General features: G+C 39.6%; 1 protein-coding gene across 22 annotated transcripts in view; it reads right to left on the reverse strand.

Moving 5' to 3' along the window:
* BPTF (bromodomain PHD finger transcription factor) overlaps positions 1 to 22,959 on the reverse strand; it is a 159,071-nt gene that overhangs the window by 74,389 nt on the left and 61,723 nt on the right. For 18 of the 22 annotated variants that reach the window (XM_063617473.1, XM_055243892.2, XM_063617482.1 and 15 more), the window contains 6 exons: positions 21,735 to 21,923; positions 15,565 to 15,752; positions 13,880 to 14,235; positions 13,444 to 13,575; positions 3,668 to 3,797; positions 2,746 to 2,884 (listed from right to left, as the gene is read on the reverse strand). In XM_063617473.1, coding sequence (XP_063473543.1) covers positions 2,746 to 2,884; positions 3,668 to 3,797; positions 13,444 to 13,575; positions 13,880 to 14,235; positions 15,565 to 15,752; positions 21,735 to 21,923 — 1,134 coding nt within the window. The remainder of the gene's footprint in view (positions 1 to 2,745; positions 2,885 to 3,667; positions 3,798 to 13,443; positions 13,576 to 13,879; positions 14,236 to 15,564; positions 15,753 to 21,734; positions 21,924 to 22,959) is intronic. The other 4 variants (XM_055243894.2, XM_055243896.2, XM_055243891.2 and 1 more) reach the window with 2 other exon arrangements.

Genomic DNA, 22,959 nt, shown 5'->3' on the forward strand with positions numbered 1-22,959 from the left:
TGATAAACTTTGATAATTGTTGAAGCTGAATGAGTTCATTATTCTCTTCGTATTTGCATAGTTTTAAATTTCCCATAGTAATTACAAAAAAAAAAAAAAAAAATCAAGCCTCCCAAAACAGAACTACTGTCTAGATAAATAGTCTTGGGCCTTAAAGGCTTTCTTTTTTTTTTTTGGAGACAGGGTCTTGCTCTGTCACCCAGGCTGGAGCACAGTGGGTTGATCTCAGCTCACTGCAGCCTTGAACTCCTGGGCTCAAGCGATCCTCCCTCATCAGCCTCCTGAGTAACTGAGAATACAGGTGTGTACTAATATGCCCGGCTAATTTTTGCATTTTTTGTAGAGAATGGGATTTGCCATGTTGCCCAGGCTGTTTCTTGAATGCCTGGGCTCAACTGATCCTCCCCTGCCTTGGCATCCCATCACAGGTGTGAGCCATGGTACCTGGCTTTAAAGCCATTTTCCTATTCTTTACCTTCTTCTTCACTTGAACCTAAATATCCCAAGGACCTAGCAAGGCATATCTATTTTTTATTTAAATGAATGATTTCTTCCAGAAAGGTCTGGCTAAAGGAAGGGAAGAGAGTGCAAAGAAACCGTAATCCTGTCAAGAGCAGGATAGTGGTGAGGTAAGAAAAGAATCACAGAAAAGGGTTGGGTCCTGCCAGCGTTCTATCACTCTGTGTATATGTGGTCTTCACTATGTCACCTAGCACCCTTATGAAACAGTCGGCTCATTGAACATGAGTTTAAAAACACATGGTCTTTTAAAAGAGCAGTTCATCTCTATAGAGTTCGGTGATTCTAAATACTAAAGCTCATTAGCCAGTCGTAAAAACTCAATTAATAGCTTATTTACGGGCCAGGCGCAGTGGTCACACCTGTAATCTCAGTACTTCGGGAGGCCAAGGCGGGCAGATCACAAAGTCAAGAGATTGAGACCATCCTGGCCAACATGGTGAAACCCTGTCTCTATAAAAAATACAAAAATTAGCTGGGCGTGGTGGTGTGTACCTGTAGTCCCAGCTACTTGGGAGGCTGAGGCAGGAGAACTGCTTGAACCCAGGAGGCAGAGGTTGCAGTGAGCCGAGATACGCCACTGCACTCCAGCCTGGTGACAGAGCAAGACTCCATCTCAAAAAAACAAAAACAAAAACAAACCACCTCCCCCAAAAAACCTATTTATTTATTTTTTTAAATTATACTTTAGTTCTAGGGTACATGTGCACAACGTGTAGGTTTGTGACGTATGTATACATGTGCCATGTTGGTGTGTTGCACCCATTAACTCTACATTTACATTAGGTATATCTCCTAATGCTATCCCCCAACCTCTCCCCACCCCACGACAGGCCCCGGTGTGTGATGTTCCCCATCCTGTGTCCAAATGTTCTCATTGAAAAAACCTCATTTAGGCCGGGCACGGTGGCTCACGCCTGTAATCCCAGCATTTTGGGAGGCCAAGGCGGGTGGATCACTTGAGGTCGGGAGTTCAAGAACAGCCTGACCAACATGAAGAAACCCCGTCTCTACTAAAAATACAAAAATTAGCCGGGCGTGTTGGCGCATGCCTGTAATCCCAGCTACTTGGGAGGCTGAGGCAGGAGAATCACTTGAACCTAGGAGGCAGAGGTTGCGGTGAGCCAAGATCGCGCCATTGCACTCCAGCCTGGGCAACAAGAGTGAAACTCTGTCTCAAAAACAAAAACAAACAAAAAAAAAAAAAAAAAAGAAAAAACCTCATTTATATGACAGTGTTTTGGAAGCCTCTATCACTTCCTTTCTGGTTTTCTCTTACTTGCAACAATGCTAAGGTAACTAGATACATGACTCCTCAAGAAGTGAATTAGTACTGAATTTTTTTTTTTTAAGAGATCGAGTCTGGCTCTGTCATCCAGGCCTGAGTGCAACAGCACAATTATAGCTCACTGCAGCCTCAAACTCCTGGCCTCAAGCAATCCTCCTGCGTCAGACCCCCAAGCAGCTGGGACCACAGCCATGTGGCACTACACCTGGCTAATTTTTAAAACTTTTTTGTAGAGATGGGGTCTTGCTATGTTGCCCAGGCTGGCCTTGAACTCCTGGCCTCAAGTGATCCTCCTGCCTCAGCCTCCCAAAGCACTGGGATTATAGGTGTAAGCCACTGTGGCTGGCCTGAATTTTTTTTTTTTTTTTTTGAGACAGAGTCTTGCTCTGTCACCTAAGCTGGAGTGCAGTGGTGCAATCTTGGCTCACTGCAACCTCTGCCTCCTGGGTTTAAGCCATTCTCCTGCCTCAGCCTCCTCAGCAGCTGGGATCACAGGCGTGTGCCAGCACACCCAGCAAATTTTGTATTTTTAGTAGAGACGGGGTTTCACCATGTTAGCCAGAGTAGTCTAGAACTCCTGACCTCAAGTAATCCACCTGCCTTGGCCTCCCAAAGTGCTGGGATTACAGGCGCGAACCACTGCGCCTGGCTGCCTGGCCTGAATTTAAGATTTTGAAAAATGATAATCAGGCGGCTGAGGACTCTTCTAAAAAACAAGTTCCATTCTACAATCTTACGGAAATCTGAGACATCAAATTCCTGTGAATAAAGGTAATTTTTAAAGTTTTAGGGTTTTAGTAAACTAAACTAGTAATTCTGCAGTATTAATAAAAATTTCAGAAAAATGTTTTTATCTAAAATATAGTCAATATACTACAAATTTATAAGAAATATAAAGCAGAAACGATTATGCAGGACATGTCATTTTAATTACTTACTTCCTTCTAACGACTTTCTGTAATTCACATTAGTATTGCCTGGCAATTTAGGAACAAACCTATAAACATGAGTTTTACTAATCCAGCTCCAACCACCATATCCTGTCACTCTGTACTCTTCACCTTTTTGTTTCCAAACCTGGTGTAAATGAAAACATTTTGATTAAACAACAAGAATAACAATGCTTATAAACCACATGTGGTTTTATGCATTTTTACCAAACAAGTTTCAAAGTTAGGCAAATTAAATTTACTAATCATCCCCAGGTTTTTCCAAGTGAGGACAAAAAAAATTTACTAATCAATTTAGTTTTCACTGGGAATCAAAGATTAATGAAATAATACTCCTTTTTAGCATGTAAAATTTAACACATTTTTACAGTTTTATAACAATTTCAACAAATTGGCCTTGTAAGCCTCCAATATTCTAAGATAAACCGACACTTTGTAAATTTGCCAGGAAGATGTACTTTATCCCTAACATATTAATTAAAAGACTATGTCAAAAGTAGGCCAGGAGCAGTGGCTCATGCCTGTAATCCCAGCACTTTGGGAGGCCAAGTCAGGAGGATCACCTGAGGTCAGGAGTTCAAGACTCACCTGGCTAACATGGTGAAACCCCATCTCTACTAAAAATACAAAAATTAGCCGGGCGTGGTGGTGCACGCCTATAATCCCAGCTACTTGGGAGGCTGAGGCAGGAGAATCGTTTGAACCCAGGAGGCAGAGGCTGTAGTGAGCCGAGATTGTGCCACTGCACTCCAATCTGGGCAAGAGAGCGAGACTCTGTCTCAAAATAAATAAATAAATAAAATACAAAGACTATGTCAAAAATAAAATAAAGTTAGTAAGTATTCAAAGTTTCAGAATAAAAGTCTCAGAAATGGCTAACACTATTTTAAAGGGTTGTTGTAAAAATTACCTGATGCTTAACTGGAAATGTGTATTTTACCCATGTCGCTTGCTGCATCGTTTCTTCTTCTTCCTGTTTTTTCTCTTTTTTTTTGACTTTCTCCTTTTCTTCTCTTTCAATTGATGTCATCCGGTGTAACCTAAGAATTCATGCATAGAAAGACAATGTTAACTTGGAAAAATAAACAGAAAAGATAAAAATGCAATACTGAAAAATTAGGAAGACAAAGCAGACTTAGTTATAATCCTACAAACCAGACAACCCCAACTGACAAAACTTAGTTGTAGTTGTACAATTCCTTAATAAGAAAAGAGTACAAAAAGGCAAAAACAAGAAATGCTATCCTTTCCATGCCTCCCCATAAGAAATAATTATGATTTATTTCTAAAACATTTCATGTATATATGGTATATACCAACATTTATGTATCTCTTTACATAGTCCATTACATATTCACACATATGTACTTTTTAGTGCACACACAACCACAGTTTTTAATCAATGGATAATTACACTAGAAGATCTTTCCTTATCAAAATATACACATTTTTTAAGGAATTAAAAAATATACCATTGCATGGATACGCCATAATTTATTAAACCAGGTCACTGTTAAAGAACACTTTGTTTCCAGAGTTTTTTCCTTCCAAAAAGCAAAGACCAAAGAATACAAAAACATTTATTTTATCAATCGCTATTTCTGATTCTCACAAGCACTGGGGATTTTAAAGCATTCACGGGATCTACTAACAGAAATCAGGTTTCTTACATTCGCAGAGAAAGGGGCCCATGGGGCCCCATCTTTCCAGAGAGAAAGAGAGGAAGGATGAGGAAGGTCGGCCCATATTGACCTAAATCATGAGACACAGGCATCGGCCACAACTCCTTCTCAAGCAGGAAAGGAAATCACTGCACCTACCAGTAAAGACCAGGCCTGTGGTGAGGCTCTACATTTAGGGGATTAGACTAGATTTTCATGAATCAGAATATTTCTCACAGAGACACGAAGCAAAACCTACAAAGAAAGGAGCTCGTCTCTAAGAGCGCTAGTGGCAGAAGAACTGCTTTTATCACACCCTAACCAGATGCAGCCAATTTCTCATGCACAGCTCTGCGGAAAGACTACAGACCTTTTGTTAACTTGGGGTACTGATGCCGAAAAGATGTGGGAGGGGATTTCAGTCTTTTTATCTCCTTTCCCCCCCACCAAAAATTCCCCATCACTCTCCCTGCTTCTTCTCTCCCTCCCAACTTTTACGAAGGCTTTGTGTCCCTGTGATTGTAGGTCCCAAGAATACAGTCTCCCCCAGGCTGACAGCTCATGCCTATTAACTGCACTCAACTGGTATAGCAAACATTCTCCATAGGCTCTTCACAGTCTCCCATAAGCTGATGGGAAGAGGGGAAAGGGAGTGGATCCTCACTGGGAGGTAATGTACTCAAATTCCATCCCTCTGCCAATACACTTGGAACTAAGGAGAAGGATAAGCTCTGCAGGCACAATACGGCAGATAACCTGACAGTCTCAGGCTACAGGAGTAAGGCGGGGTGACTATGCCAGGAGGACTGTGTAAGATTTCTCATGGAGATTTTGAGGACTTGGCTTCTATACACCTCTGAAAGGCCAGGTCCAGCATGGCAACTGGGCCATTTTCACTGAGAGAGGCCAGGAATGGAGCACTGTCTGAAGGACTCTAGTGCAGTGACACCCTAGGAGCTCAAAGCTAGGCAGGGTGCTCAGTTGTGTTCTTGGTGTCCATGAGGCAAAGAGGTCCCTTTTATCACCAAATACAAAGGCTTCTCTTTGTGGAGGAAGCAAGGCCAGTTAGGCAGTCTTATGGCTAATCTCTGATGCTACCTATCCCAGAGTAGCATGCTGGTGGGTGTGCCAGTGGCAGATTTTCTTTCTACTTCTCCTTGGTCAACGAAGTCCAACCAAGAGAATGAACTGAACTTCAACTCCACTGGTGCTCAGGGTTTTGCAGTGTTTTGCTCTCACAGCCATAGCTGTAACAAACAATATTTTATGTCTTTCTTGGTAAACCTGGGGAGTACCCCTCTATATCCTCCAGTGGTGGGATGGCTGGGTCCAAAAGTTCTTGCACTGAAAATGCTGACGGATATAGGGTCAAACTGCTCTTCAGAACAGTGCAATAATAAAGCCACCCTGCGTTCCTACACCTTCACTCATGCTGAGTTAGTACTGAACTTCTAAACTGTTAGTCAAACTCAGAGGTAAAAAATACTATCCCATTGTCTTTAATTATGAGAGAAGTAATCATTTTTTACGTCTACTGGCCTTTCATATTTATTTTTCTGCAAAATGCCTATTCAAATCCTTTGTCTTGTTTGTATTAGACTATTAGTGCTTTTCATTTATAAAAGGTCTTTGTCAATTAAGAAAATTTTCCATTTGTGGTACAAATATTTTTCCTCGGTTTGTCATGTCTTTTGAGTTTGATTACAGTAACATTTTTCCACTCAGAATTTTAAATACATGTATCCACTTTTTTCCTCTATGGCATCTGGATTTTTTATCTGTTTAAAAAGAAAGTATCACAACAAAAACATAAATTAATTCATACTTTCTTATTGAAGTTTTCCTTTGTTTTTAGGGTTTTGGGTTTTTTTTTTAAACAATTCTTCATCAATCTAAATGTTTTTTGCTAAGGCAGAGATCTACGTGATATTTTCCCAAACATGCTTTCCCTTTGTGATGTGCAATGCTACTACAGCTAAATCCCCATGCTTAGGTCTATTTTTGGATTCTGTATTTTATCTACTGATTTGCTGCTTCTGTAGAACAAATATTGAAGCTTCAAAATGTGCTTTAATATCTAGTGCCTTTTTCACTAACATCTATTTTTTCCCCTTTTGGCTATTCTTACACAATAACTTTTCTTTTCTTTTCTTTTTTTTTTTTTTTTTTTTTGAAGACAGGTTGTCACTCTGTTGCCCAGGATGCAGTGCAGTGGCGCAATCATAGCTCACTGCAGCCTCAAACTCCTGGGCTCAAGCAATCCTCCTCCAACTTCTGGGCTCAGTCTCCCAAGTAGTTGGCATTACAGGCATGCACCACCATGCCTGGCCAATTTTAATTTTTTTGCAGAGACAGAGTCTTGCTATGTTGCCCAGGCTGGTCTCAAACTTCTCACTTCAGGTAATCCTCCCTCCTCAGCCTCTCAAAGTGTTGGGATTATAGGTGTGAGCTACTGTGCGCAGTATTCTTGTACATTAACTTTTCTAGATCAAATATTAGTATCATTTTGGTCAAACCTCCCATGCTCCAGGGTGAAAAATCTTATTCCCAAAGTATCCTTCATGTCTTTAGTTAAGCTTTAAAGATTGCTTAACTTTTTAATTAATTAATTAATTACTATTTTTGGTAGAGACAGGGTCTCCCTATGTTGCCCAGGCTGGTCTTGAACTCCTGGGCTCAAGCGATCCTCCTGCCTCACCTCCCAAAGTGCTGGGATTACAGGTGTGTGCCACCATGCCTGGCCTAAAGATTGTTTTACACAGGCCTTGAATATTTCTTGTTACATTTGGCCGAATGCAGTGGCTCACGCCTGTAATCCCAGCACTTTGGGAGGCCGAGGAGGGTGGATCACTTGAGGACAGGAGCTCGAGACCAGCCTGGCCAACATGACAAAACCCTGTCTCTACTAAAAATACAAAAATTAGCCGGGCATGGTGGCACTTGTCTGTAATCCCAGCTACTCAGGAGGCTGAGGCAGGAGAATTGCTTGAACTCAGGAGGCGAAGGTTGTAGTGAGCCGAGATGGTGCCACTGCACTCCAGCCTGCACGACAGAGCGAGACTCTGTCTCAAAACACACAGACACACACACGCACACACACACACAATTATTCCTAGGTGTTGGAGGTTTTTGTTGTTGTTGTTCCTGGAATCTTTTGCTTCATTATAATTTTTAAAAACATGTAAACTGCAACCAGATTAAGAAACAGAACTTTATCTACAACCAATACATCAGATGCTTGTGTGTCCAATTCGCTGGCAATGAATACTTTTGTGCTAAACATTCCCTTGTTTTCCCTTATACTTTTAGAACCTATGTGTGTGCATCCCAAACAGTATAAAGTTTGCCTTTTGAAAACTCAGCATAGGCCGGGTGCAGTGGCTCATGCTTGTAATCCCAGCACTTTGGAAAGCCGAGGTGGGCAGATCATGAGGTTGGGAGTTGGAGACCAGCCTGGCCAACACAGTGAAACCCCGTCTCTACTAAAAATACAAAAATTAGCCAGTCATGGTGGCACACGCCTATAATCCCAGCTATTCCGGAGGCTGAGGCAGGAGAATCACTCGAACCTGGGAGGTGGAGGTTGCAGTGAGCTGAGATTGCACCACTGCACTCCAGCCTGAGCGACAGAGCAAGACTGTCACAAAAAAAAAAAAAAAAAGAAAAGAAAAGAAAACTCAGCATCAAGTATAAAACTACCTGCATAGAGCAGTATTGTTACTATCAAAGAAGGTTCCCAGGAAAATATAAACTTGTCTCTGGATCACAGTCTGGCTTCAGCTTTCAGGAAAGTTTACAGACCTCTTTTGGTGAAATCAGTGGGCGAGATCATCAGCAAACCCTGGAAGATACAGGGCTCACCACAATCAAGGTATCTGGCGTGACTGCAGCATAAAACAGGTCTACTATAGCCAAGCATCCAAAGCGGCTGGCTCTATACTTCTTGCTTTTGGATCTTTTGAGGACTGTTTTCCCCACTGACTTGGGATTTGGCCTTGGTGGGTAGGCTGCCATTTGTTTACCTGCATTATTGCTTCTGCAATTTTATAGGTGGTGTATTTTCTATTGTTCCCCTTGTCCCTGTGGGTCTGTAATTTTAAAAAAGTTTGGCCACAGTTTTGGTGGAGTTCAGCGTGGAACAAAATCATATGTGTTAATTAATTAGCTCAACTTCATATAATAATTGTGTCTATATCTTGACAATATTTATAAGTTTTATTTCTCTTGGCAAACTGCATTTCCTGGTAGTTTTAGAAAATGTTAAAATATAACGTTGATAATTTTTTTTTTTTTGAGACAGGGTATCACTCTGTTGACCATGCTGGAGTGCAATGGCACAGTTATGGCTCACTGCAGCCTCCAGCTCCTGGCCTCAAGCGATTCTCCTGACTTGGTTGCCCAAAGTGCTGGGACTACAGGTGGGAAAGCCACCTCACCCGGCCAATAGTGGGTAATCTTTTTTGTTCCACCTGAATGTTATTGGGAATGCTTCAAGGGTTTCACCAAAAGGCATAATAACTTGGTTTGAAATACATCTTAAAAAAAAAAAAAAGACTTCATATATTCATATTTATCTAAGAGTTTAAAAAAAAAAAAAGAATAAATAGGCCAGGTGCAGCTGCTCACACCTGTAATCCCAGCACTTTGGGAGGCCAAGATGGGAGGATCACTTGAGGTCAGAGATTCAAGATCAGTCTGGGTAACATAGGGAGACCCCATCTCTACAAAAAAATTAAAAATGTAAAAAAATTAAAAATAAAAAAAATAAATAATAATGAATTTAGACAAAATACCTTCTTGGCATCTAATGAGATGATCAAAAGGTTTCCTTTCTTCGGCTTTTTTCTTTTTGAGACAGCATCTTGCTCTGTTGCTCAGGATGGAGTGCAGTGGTGCGACCTCAGCTCATTGCAACCTCTGCCTCCCGGGTTCAAGTGATTCTCCTGCCTCAGCCTCCTAGTAGCTGGGACTAAAGGCGTGCAACACCATGCCTGGCTAATTTTTAGTAGAGATGGGGTTTCACCACGTTGGCCAGGCTGGTCTTAAACTCCTGGGCTCAAGTGATCCACTCGCCTTGGCCTCCCAAAGTGCTGGGATTACAAATGTGAGCCACTGCGTCCAGCCTTTCTTTGACTTCTTAAAATAGTATGGTATTAGTAATCTCCTAGTATTGGAGATTGGTGTCTAAGGTGAAGCCAATTTAGCCATGGTTTCTTATTCTTTAAATTTACTCCTGAATATATCTGCATATCAATATTTTCAGATTTCTTATAGATACACCTATTTGCTATTAATTATTAATAAATATTAATAAAGGAGACAGGGCCATAATTTTCTATTTGTCTATTTCTATTTATCAAGTTGCCTAACAGTTTCACGCTAACAGAAACAATAATCTGTAAAATTTCCTTTTTCTATTCTGGTAGAAAAGTTTAAATAGAACTGTCTGGTTCTCGAAATTTAAGAAATCTCTTATGCAATCATCTGGTCCTGCCATCACCTTAGCGACAGGTGCAGTGATAAACAACCAGAAATCCTTTTCCTGCCTAAGAGTGTGGCTTCTGCCCTACTAAGGACTGGGATCAGTGTGGCGTCCTCCCCAACCCTTCCCCCCACCCAAAAGGAGCTCAGTGGGTCCCTTTCTGTGGCAGTGGGGATGGAAGGTGGGGCACGATCAGTTGGGGACTTTTATTCTACCATCTTGGTCCACTCTTTCTAGGTGGACCCCTTTCTTTGTGGATGTAAGGGTTTTAGTGACCCTGTGAAGGCTTTAAAATTCCAAGTTCTAGAGAATCAGAAATATTGGTTAGTATGTCTCTTTCTTTACTCTTTTTTTTTTTTTTTTTTTTTTTTTTTTTTTTTTTGAGACAGAGTTTCACTCTTGTTGCCCAGGCTGGAGTGCAATGGCACGATCTCGGCTCACCGCAACCTCTGCCTCAAGGGTTCAAGAGATTCTCATGCCTCAGCCTCCCGAGTAGCTGGGATTACAGACATGTGCCCCCATGCCTGGTTAATTTCGTTTTTTTTTTTTTTTTAGTAGAGACAGAGTTTCTCCATGTTGGTCAGGCTGGTCTCGAATTCCCGACCTCAGGTGACCGCCCACCTTGGCCTCCCAAAGTGCTGAGATTACAGGCATGAGCCACTGTGCCCGGCCTTTTTTATTCTTGATATTGGTTATTTGTGCTGTATTATTTTCCTCCCTTGATAATCTTATCAGAGACTTATAAAACATAATGGGATCTAAGGTATATTTGTTTTCTATTTCATCATATTTGCTCATCTTTAATATTTTCTTTCTTTAGGTTGGTTCCTTGAGATGTACCCCTAGCTAATTAATTTGCAGTTTTTCTTTTCTAATATAAGCATTAAAAGCTAGCAACTTCTCCTATGAAGTCTTTAATTGCATCTGACAAATTTCAATGTATGTAGTACTTTCATGAACATCCAGATCAAAATGTCTTCTAGTTTTCATTATGATTTATAGTTGAGCATTTATTTATTTAGAAGTGTATTTCTTACTTTTCAAGCATATAGCCCTTGCCTTTAAAATTTTACAAATGTCTATATCCCTAAACAATACTGTAACATTGTATTATCACACATGCTTTTAAAATCTACACAAATGTATGTAGTATATACATTTATCCTGATGTATTTTTAGTGATGGAACTGTTTTCTCTTTTTAAAAGTTTTTATTTTAGATTCAAGGGGTATATGTGCACTGGGGGGAACACAGTTTCTAGTTACTCATTACCTGTATAGTAAACACCGTACCCAATAGGTAATTTTCACAACCCTTGTGCCCCTCCCACCCTCTCCAAATGTTTTCATTCTATTGTAAACTTACAAGATTCAGTCTCGACACTTGTTGCTCCAGTGTGTTTTTCACTGCTATGTAACAGTCCATTATGAAATAACACAATTTAAACATGCCTAATATTGGCCGGGCGCAGTGGCTCAGGGGCGTCATGAAGTCAGGAAATCGAGACCATCCTGGCTAACAAAGTGAAACCCCATCTCTACTAAAAATACAAAAAATTAGCCGGGCATGGGGGTGGGCGCCTGCAGTCCCAGTTACTCGGGAGGCTGAGGCAGAAGAATGGCATGAACACGGGAGGTGGAGCTGCAGTGAGCCGAGATCCCGCCACTGCATTCCAGCCTGGGTGACGGAGCGAGACTCCATCTCCAAAAAAAAAAAAAAAAAAAAAAAAAGCCTGATTATGAGCACTTAGATATTGTTTCCAAATTTCATCATTATGAAATAATATTATAAGGAACACCCTGCTACAATGTCTTCTCATGTACACAGGGTAAAAGTTTCTCTACTGTATTAGGAAGGAGTCGAATTGCATTTTTAACTTTGTTTTTGTCAAACCATTCTCTAAAATTGTTATAGCAACCATTGTACTAATTTCACTCTTATCAGAAATGTATCACAACTGTAATCCCAGCACTCCGGTAGGCTAAGGCAGGCAGATCGCTTGAGCTCAGAGTTCAAGAACAGCCCGGGCAACATAATGAGACCCCATGTCTATAAAAAATACAAAACTTAGCCAGGCATAGTGGAATGCATCTGTAGTCCCAACTACTCGGGAGGCTGAGGTGAGAGGATAACCTTAGCCCAGGGAGGTCAAGGCTGCAGTGAGCTGTGATGGTGCCACTACACTCCAGCCTGGGTGACAGTGAGATCCTGTGTCAAAAAGAAAAAAAAAAATGTATGTGGTGGAAACACCAAAGAAAACTGGGAGCCATATCCTCAGCAGATGAAAACCATTTAGTAGGCATAAATTTACTTTTCTCAAAAACATATCTTATGTTCCTTTTTTTTTTTTTTTGAGATGAAGTCTTGCTCTGTCACCCAGGCTGGAGTGCAGTGGTGCAATCTTGGTTCACTGTAACGTCCGCCTCCTGAGTTAAAGCGATCTTCCTGCCTCAGCCTCCCGAGTACCTGGGGACTACAGGCATGTGCTACCACACCCAGCTAATTTTTGTGTTTTTAGTACCTCAGTCTCCCTAGGTGCTGGGATTACAGAAGTTGAGCCACTGTGCCTGGCTTGTATTTATATTTTAAAAACTATAGGGCTATGCCTTTGGAGTGGACTCTGTAGAAAAGATGGGGGCAGGGAAGATAAAATGGTTCTTACTTTTTGCTTTATGCCCTTAAATATTCTATTATTTACCATAACCTTAGTTTTGTAATAATAACTTTTTAAAGACTACAGTTACAAAGCAAGTCTATCAGGGCTAAAAAGTAGATTCAAGTCACAAAATTTCCTTTCTTTTTAATCATCTGTTCAAGTTGCACAGCCCTGGGTCTACTCGGGAGCTACATGATCTTTGGTTGGACACTGAACTTTAAAAAAGGATGTAAATCAGATTTCTAGTATACTGCCTACAAGATTCTAGAATAAATACTAAAAAATGTGAGTGCTCTTTCTAGTCAATAAAAATGCTATTTACTTTAGAAAATATTTTAAATTTTCATATACCAGATCTCTTTTGATTTTCATCACAATCCTGTATGGCAAATAAGAACTAATATTCATGGCGGGTGCGGTGGCTCACACCTGTAATCCCGGCACTTTGGGAGGCCGAGGAGGGCAGATCACAAGGTCAGGAGTTCAAGACCAGCCTAGCCAACACAGTGAAACCATGTCTCTACTCAAAATACAAACAATTAGCTAGGCAAGGTGGTGGGTGCCTATAATCCTAGCTACTCGGGAGGCTGAAGCAAGAGAATCGCTTGAACATGGGAGGCAGAGGTTGCAGCAAGCTGAGACTGCACCACTACACACCAGCCTGGGAGACAGTGCAAGACTCTGTCTCAAAAAAAAAAAAAAAAAAAAAAAAAAAAGAAAGAACTAATAATATTCATTCATGTTTACAACTTATATAGGAAGAAAATGAGGCCAAAAGTAAAGTCTTCAATATGGCCTCTTAAATATATTAACTTTCATTATTAATAGGCTAGTATTTCAAAAGGGAGTCCAATATTCATCATTTACAAGGCTGAGAATTCACTTACCTGGTATGTCCTAAAGATTCTCGCCATATTGGTAGCATCACAACTGGTTTAACTGCACACTCCAAAATGGCTAAAGCCAATGCAAATTCTCTGGGTTTGCTACACATCTGAACTGCCTTGATCCAATTTGCCCTATATTTCAGAAGAAATGAAAGAAATTATTTCACTAGGTTGACCTTAAATTAAAAGCATAATAGTTGTAACTTTGGCCTCCATCTGATTCCAGGGATAAAGACTATGACTCCTAGAAATCCTCCAAATAGTGGTGTTGGTTCAGTAAGTTAGAAGTACACTCATGCCTCTAATGTCCTGTCTGCTGACCACATTGACTTCATTCAATTCACTGGTAATGACGTTTTCAAGTGCACAACTACAACAATCATTTTATAAACATTTAGTATATTTACAGCAATAAATTAACCTTAGTTTCCTTTACCTATGTGATGCCCAGTTGGGATGAAGAAAGGATGAAGGGATGTTGTTTTCTAATTGGGTGATAGTCAGTCTCAGAGTAGATATGGTAAGAACTTTGGACCCATGGACAGAACCGTTCCATTTGAACTCTCCTGCTGGAGTCAGACAGAATTTATGTGCAAGATGCCTTCTCTTATCATGATCTTCTCTGTGCTGGTGCTTATTCAAAGCAAATGAATTGGTGGAGTATTGATTGTGGTAGACGCGATACTTCCCTTCTTGACCCAATTTAAAATAATTGTTGATATTTCCTTTCATGACCACTTCCTTTTTGGTGCTCAACCGTGAAATTTCTCCTTGAGAGTTGACTACCAGTACCTGACCAAAAAAATAAAAAGACTGGATTATTTATGTCAATCAAAGATATAAATTTCATCTAATCAATTGTCTTTCAATAATTAAAATTAATAATTCAAAGTAAGATAAATCTTATGATAGAACTTTTGAAGTCTAAAAGCTAAGTTAAAAGCTAAAGCTAATTGTTTATAATTAAACAACCAAGATATGCCTGCAGAAAGAAAACTAACACATATTAAGTACCTATTACATGTCAGATACTATTATTCACTGCTTTCATGTATTAATACTTCAAATATACACATGAAACCATACATATAAATTACTCACCTACCATTTTTTTCAAGTTTATAACATATACTTAACGGAAAAAGAAGGGCATCACATGTACTATCCCCCAAAAATATATTCCTAAAAACACCCTTTCAGGTCCTTTTATCATTCCAGCTATAGTGTAAGACCCCATGGATACTTCAAAATAGTATTTTCAAACAGTTGATCCCAACTCTTAGTGGACTATGAAATAAACAGTGGCCTTATTCAGCTTTTTTAAAAATAAAATGTAATGCAATAGGCTAGCACAGAAAATATCAGGGTGCTTCCCACATCATAAGGTAAAATACTATTTCAGAAAGCTTTTGAATATGTGTATTGGGCTGCTATGAAAAAATGTGTATGTGACTGAGGGTCAGAGTCAAAAAGAAGTATGAAAGCCACTGCTTTTAAGCAATTGCTGTGATGTTAAGAACATCCTTTATTCTTGCATATCTACCCTGCAAATAATTCTCGAATATGGGAGACAAAGTTGGGGCCGTGTCCTGTCACCATGGCTAGCTGAAGCGCAGAGATACCGCGTCCTAGCTCTGATCCCATTGTTCATGATCAGAGCTGGGATGCCATGCTGTCCTATCCACAGTACTCTGCTATCAATGGGTAAGCCTCATCCTCTAATTAGCTGCAGGTTCACCTGAAGTGATCACAGCTAGAACTGAGCAGTGAATCATCTACAGTTCTTTAATAAACCATAAAACCCAAAATAGCCTACTCATATGTGTAAAGGCGGCTTTAATTCTTTAGAATTATATGTAGAATAAAACTGATCATGTAGTAAGAAAGTGTATCAGCCATTTATAGCATTTTTATGCCTTGACTGAAATTTGGGTACACAACTATACTTATAAAGCCTAATACTTTCAATCTTGTTAATTACTACAGTTTCGGAAATAAAGTAAATATAATTCAAAAACAGATCTACAAATTTCTACAAATTTCCAGCCCCTATTTTTAAGGTGTGATAATTAAAATTACCTCACATTCCACAGATTTTTGTTTTAAACAAAAAGAACACACCTCTTTGCCCTCCTTAAATAATTTATTTGCTTCATGTGCAGCAGCTGCCACCTGCTGGCTCTTCAGCTGACTAAGTTTGCTATCTGGATTCCGCAATCTGGTGATGATTCGAGTTGAGCCAGATGCTCCTTTTCCAGCTCCAGGAGATTCGTTTAGCTCCCCGTTGGACTTCTCCGATTTGAAATCACCTATTGTCAAATGAACAGGCCACAAAGTAATTGCTGACAATAAGTAAATAATTATAACCACCTTATTTCACCAAAACTCATATGTGGTGTATGTGTAAGATCCACAAAGTAAACAGATAAAAAAAGGCCCTTGAATGGCAAAACGAGTATCATTATTCCTTAAGATTTTTACTTAAAAGAAAATATGTTGTAACTTTACTGTGAGTCATCTATTATTCCACAAAAAATTCAAACATGCTAGGTTATCTGTTTAAAAGCTCATCTATTTGAAAACAGGAAGAGCTGCCACAAACTTACAAGTAACAAACATAATAAAAACTCAAAAAGCAAACTAATGAAGTGCTGCCTTATATATTCAATATGGATTTCTGTATAAAAAGGTGTAAGTTTTTGAAAGATTTCCACTGAAATTCTGTTTAAATACCAAATAGTTTTGAGCTTATAAACATAAATGTCATGAATTTTCCACTAGGGAATTTAGATAATTATCTGTGTATGCTTATCAATATAAAAAAAATCAACTAAATTAGTTTTTTATAACCTAATAAAGACCTCTCAACATTTTCCTAGTAAATTTTTAAGGACACACTAAACTGCACAGGAGCAATTTCTGCTTTATATACTGATCAATCTCACTTTGGCTGAATGTTTTTTTCTTTTTTTTGAGACAGGGTCTCATTCTGTTGCTCAGGCTGGAGTGCAGTGGCACAATCTCAGTTCACCTCAGCCTCAACCCCCCAGGCTCAGGTGATTCTCCCATCTCAGCCTTCCAAGTAGCTGGAACCACAGGCATGTACCACCACACTTGGCTAATTTTTTGTATTTTCTGCAGAGATGGGGTTTCGCCATATAGCCCAGGCTGAAAAAATTTGTACACATTCTAAAACTACTGCATCACTGTTAAATTTCCATTGACCAGACAGTTGAATAAACTCTGATTTTTCCTTTTTAATTTAAAGCTTTAAAAAATGAAGACACTGTGGTACTGGCAAATGAAAAGACAGATAATTTACTATATTATATATAATAAAGATGGCATTTTAAGTAAATAGAGAAAAACTAGGATTGGGAAAACTGGCTATGCATTTTGGGGAAAATAATTAAGAGAATTTTATAAACATCTATTAATTTTACCTGTTCCATACCCCTTCTTTCCTTTGCGGAGATACTTCCCTCACCACCGCTCTCCCACACTTTAATCATATGATTCTGCCAGGGCTGCAAATCAAGTATGTTGCCCCTTTGGAGTGAGCAGCAGGACCCAGCGTGGCCAGACAAAGCACACCACTAGTTGGCCACAGTGACTGTCCCAGGACTGGCTCTTTGGCTCAATCCTCTCAGCATCCTTTTCTAGTTTTGAAAATCCACAGATGGAGAAGGGGTCTTTGCTTTTTGTACTAATGAGCAGGAAGGGTGTAAATCAGAAGTTGGCCACTTTTATTCCCACAAAATGGAGAAAACCGTTGATAACAACAAACAATAAGCCCATCACAGAGAAGAAATAAACAGAAAAATATGAAACTGCAAAATCAGAAGTAGCCTCAATAACCTCATTTGGCTCCCTAGATCCAACAATGCACCTGAGGCTGTCACCAACACTGGACTTCTCAATAGTGTATGTCAATAAAATTCCCTTTTTAAGCAAGTCTGATGTATTTATATCAAAACCAGTAAATTCTAAATAATGCAGTAGAATATTTTAAGATTTTGACTCCAAAATATCACACTACTACAGTTTTGGAAATAAAGAAAATACAATTCAAAAGTAGGTCTAGAAATTTCTACAAATTTCCAGCTCCGATTTTTAAGGTATGGTAATTAAAATTATCTCACATTCCACAGATTTTTGTTTTAAACAGAAAGAACACACCTCTTTGCCCTTCTTAAATAATAAGTCAAAATGGAGAGAGGGTGTTGAGCATCTTGCCACCCCAGGCTGGAAAGCAAGTCACTTTGGATGTGTGGTAGCAAAGCAGTTGGTCAGACTATCAATTTTCTCTTGGGTCTCAGATCATGGAGGTTTTTTTGTTTTTGAGATGGAGTTTCGCTCTTGTTGCCCAGGCTGGAGTGCAGTGGTGTGATCTCGGCTCACTGCAACCTCTGCCTCCTGGGTTCAAGCGATTCTCCTGCCTCAGCCTCCCAAGTAGCTGGGATTACAGGCACCCGCCAACATGCCCAGCTAATTTTTGTATTTTTAGTAGAGACGGGGTTTCACCATGTTGGTCAGGCTGGTCTTGAACCCCTGACCTCAGGTGATCCACCCGCCTCAGCCTCCCAAAGTGCTGGGATTACAGGCATGAGCCACTGCACCTGGCCTTCAGATCATGGAGTTTTCTGCCAAGATGTTGAACTATGGTGGTTAGTTCTTGGGACCATCTATAAAGTCCTGTAATAGATACTTTTTAGACATCATTTGTTCTGGGTCAGATTTCCTGAAAAGAGAAAGAATGACACAGTGCTTTTAAAAAGCTTCCTAATTCAGAGCCAACAATCCAATACTGCTCAGAGTCAATCCTTTATCACTTGCTAAATTTAGTGCAAATAAGGGAAAGGAGGAGAAAATTACCACAGGGGTAAGACTTAAAGGAATGGAGAAAAAGAACTAAACTGAGGGTAGAGGTCTTTACTGAACACCCTCTGCCCAAAGGCCATATTCCTCCTATTATAAAGCAGTGGATCCTTGTGATGCAGCCTGGCAGCAGGCTACAGATCTACATCAGCCTCTGCAGCTCATAGTTTAATGATACCAGCAGGGCAGAAGCCTACACAAACTCTTCACACCTGAAGGCTAGGACTATTGGCCTACTAAACAGATAAACAGATAAACTGAGGAAGTGGAGGGTGTTCACTTTCATGGATCCTAAAGCAAGTTACTGGGCATTAAGTACTAGCTGGGAACCTAGGAATCTACAAGTGAGTGCCACCATCAGGAAAAACCCCAAACCTGCCAAATAGGGTTATATGATTGTTTAATCCTACAGCAGTCCCCAGCAACCCAACTCCAGTAACAGACAGCAGGAACTAGGCAGCTAAAACAGAATGGCCTCCAGAAGGGGAATCTTCTTATATGCTTCTCACCTCTCAAACACAGCCATTCTCCCAGAAAACCAATGGCATCCAGAGGTAGAACACCCTGTACTATGTTTATGAGTGTCATAGGCAGTTAAATTCATAATGTGGCTCATGGATTGTGAGATCAAGATAAGCCACCTCCAGATCTACTGAAATTTAATTTTTTTTTTTTTTTTTTTTTTGAGACAGTGTCGTTCTGTCACCCAGACCGGAGTGCAGTGGCGCAATCTCGGCTCACTGCAATCTCTGCCTCCTGGGTTCATGCAATTCTCCTGCCTCAGCCTCCCGAGTAGCTGGGATTACAGGCACACACTACCACGCCCGGCTAATTTTTTTTGTATTTTTAGTAGAGACGGGGTTTCACTATGTTGGCCAGACTGGTCTCGAACTCCTGACCTCGTGATCCGCCTGCCTTGGCCTCCCAAAGTGCTGGGATTACAGGCGTGAGCCACCAAGCCCAGCCCAGATCTATTGAAATTAATGTACACACACAGAAATACTAGATTTAGGTCTAGATACAATTACAGGATGTAACTGTGGGAAAGAGGTTTTTGAAAAAGTTTTAAGTTGTGGGTGAAATCTTTGTATTATATTAGGCAGAACCATTTTTGAATTGTATGTATGGGAACAAATGTGAGTACACACACATGTTGAGCTACCAAAGGATGGAAGTGTAGATATTTACTATGCTATAATATTTGCAGCATCCCTCTCCTTAAAAACCATTCCTACCCAACTCTAGTCATACACTTTTGCTGGAGGCATCAATCGTAGTACCTTGCCTGCCCTGGCCATAGGGTTAGAAACAATATGATCCAAGATAAGCCACTCAAATTCCTTCCTCAAGGGCTTTTGATGTGGAGCAGAAGTAGCGGCCTTGCCTTTGGGTCACAGACCTTGGAAACATATAAATACAAATTGCTGGTGCCATCTTCCCTGCCACATGGGAATAGCCTGTCTGTACTGGGAGAGAATGAGGTTAACACACATAAATATATGTAGACCTAAAAGGTGAGAGAGAGAGGAAAACAAAGAGTTTGATATCTGAGGGTCCAGTTATACCTGATGATGGCTCGGACTTCCCAACTATATGAGCTAATTAAATTCCCTCTTCACTTAAGCTAGTTTAAGTTTGTTTGGTCACTTGCAATTGAAAAAGTCCTAATTAAAACAGATTTCCAACCCATATCAAACGAAAATTGTTACTTTAGATAGGTTGAAAACAAAGTTATAGAAGTATTATGAAGAATTACTATAAAATGTATATTCTTGGGATATATTATATCCCAAGAATTATATATAATTCTTATATAATATATATAATTCTTATATAATTATATATATACATATATATATATCCCAAGATTATATATATTATGAAGAATTACTATAAAATGTATATTCTTGGGATGGGGATAACCCTCCTTAATAGAACACAAAATCGCCGGGCGTGGTGGCTCACGCTTGTAATCCCAGCACTTTGGGAGGTCGAGGCGGGTGGATCACGAGGTCAGGAGATCGAGACCACGGTGAAACCCCGTCTCTACTAAAAATACAAAAAATTAGCCGGGCATGGTGGCGGGCGCCTGTAGTCCCAGCTACTCGGAGAGGCTGAGGCAGGAGAATGGCGTGAACCCGGGAGGCGGAGCTTGCAGTGAGCCAAGATCGCACCACTGCACTCCAGCCTGGGCAACAGAGCGAGATTCCGTCTCAAAATAAATAAATAAATAAATAAATAAAACACACAATCCAGAGAAACTCTAAAGAAAAAGATTGATAAATTTAACTATATAAAAATGTAAAAACTTCTGTATGACAACAAAGAGCTAAAAGTAGGCAATTACTATGCAAATAAATGTAAAATTGAAGATTAATAGCCATAATACATAAAGCATTCCTAAAATTCATTAAAGAAAAATAACAAAACTCATTAGGAAAAAGTGAGAAAAAGATATGAATAAGTAACTCACAGGAAGTTCAACAAATATATGTAAGCAACTTAACCACGTTGAGTAAGAATATGTAAATTTGTATACGAAATACTTTTCACCATTGGCAAAAATGTTAAGAGGAATGATGTTGAATTTAAGTGAGAGAATAAGGAAACAGAAATGTATGAAAATTACTGGTATAAATCTCTTTTGATATACAATCAAGCAGTAGCTATCACTGTTTTTTAAATGTAGCTACCATTTGACCAGCAAGTCCACTTACTGTTTCTACACTGCCAGAAATACCTGCACAAGTACACAAAGATATATGTTAAGGATGTTCGAAAGCACCACTATTTGTAATAATGAAAAACTGTTAACAACATAAATGTCCATTAATAGAGAAATAGTAGATGAATTATCGTTCATCCATACTCTGGAGTACCATGCAGCAGTTTTAAAAAAAATGAATTCAATTCATAACACAAAAAGATTCTCTCCATGTATCACTGAGTAAAAAAAGCAGGATGCAGAACAATATATGCAGACTGATCCTGTTTATATTTTTAAAACCCCCAAAACCAAAAAATCGCCCAAAGCCCTCCAAAAACTTTGTAAACATACATACATAAATGTAACTGCAGAGAGAAAGATCTAAAATGTTACACACCAAACTGTTGATGGATGGTGGTTACCTTTGGGGAGGGGAGTATGAAAAGGATCTTTCTTCCCCGCTCTGTGTGCTTTTGTAGATTTTTAAAACAAAAACATTGAGTGCAAGTGCTATCTGTGTTTTAAAAAAAAATGAAAAATAAAGGAAAAGAACATCTAAATTCCACCCCCCACCAAACTTTCATTTAAAAAATTAAAAACTAAAAATAAAAAACTAAAAAACTAAAAACAAAAACACCACACACACACAAAAAAAAAAAAAAGAAAAAAACCTCCCTTTAATGGAATGGATGAAGTATATTCTTACCTATCTCTTCCTGAATAGAGACAGGTGTATGAGATTCTCTTTCTCCATTTTCAGGATCATCAGCTGCCTTAGCAGATTCACTCTGGGAAGAATTTAGTTCACTGCTGCTGTTACTGTTTTCCAGATTAGGCTGGATGGAGGTAGTGGTAGCACTAATGTTACTGCTCTCACATGTCTTGTTAGGTTCTTCTAGAAAAATAGAATATCTGATTTTTAAATTGGAAATCACATGAAAAATGACAAATTGTCAGAAAAGACACTTGTTTTAGGATTTCATTACAAAGCTGTATTTTTAAAAGAAAATCTGTTCATGTATCAGTAATGCGATGTAGAAAAGAAAGTGGTAGGCAACACCTTATTTTTTTAAGTCTTCCAGGCTATTAACTCACTGACTTTTTTGGGGGAGGTGAGGACCCAACTCTAACTCACTGACTCGTATCACCTTAGTCACCAGTACAAGGCAGACAATTTTTCAGATATCCCAGAGCTGGAGAACAACCAAGTGATACGACTATCTCTCAAAACTTACAGTGCACCAGATATTGCAGAGGTGGTTTGCTGAGATAATATTCAAAATCTGAAACTTATAGTCTTACTTTTCAAAAGTACTCAAACAGTATTAGAAACAGAATTAAGCAGGATTATTTAACTCTATGGTTTTCTGCCAGAATACTATGCCCCCCAAATTAATTGAAAGGTAATGCCTAAATGCGATTGTTAACTTCTTCTTTTTAAGATGGAGTCTCACTCTGTTGCGCAGGCTGGAGTGCAGTGGCACAATCTCGGCTGACTGTAGCATCCACCTCTCAGGTTCAAGAGATTCTCCCATCTCAGCCTCCTGAGTAGCTGGGACTACAGGTGCACGCCACCATGCCTGGATAATTGTTTTATATTTTTGGTAGAGATAGGGTTTCACCATGTTGGCCAGGCTGGTCTCAAACTCCTGACCTCAGGTGATCCACCCACCTTGGCCTCCCAAAGTGGCTGGGATTACGGGCGTGAGCCACTGCGCCCAGCTGTGATTGTTAACTTCTGAGAACAATTTAATAGTATCACTAAGAGTATAGTTCTTAAAAGCATATAAAAATTACCAGTACCATGAACAGAAAGCCTGTCTTTCCATGGTAGTTCAGAAATTAAAAGTCTCCCTCTGCATTTGTTTTTGCCACTGACAAGATACTTTTCAAATCACCTAAAGTAAAAATTGGTTGATAGTCTATTGCAG

Source organism: Symphalangus syndactylus, chromosome 14 (genome assembly GCF_028878055.3).
Source record: "Symphalangus syndactylus isolate Jambi chromosome 14, NHGRI_mSymSyn1-v2.1_pri, whole genome shotgun sequence".
NCBI classification, from domain to species: Eukaryota; Metazoa; Chordata; class Mammalia; order Primates; family Hylobatidae; genus Symphalangus; species Symphalangus syndactylus.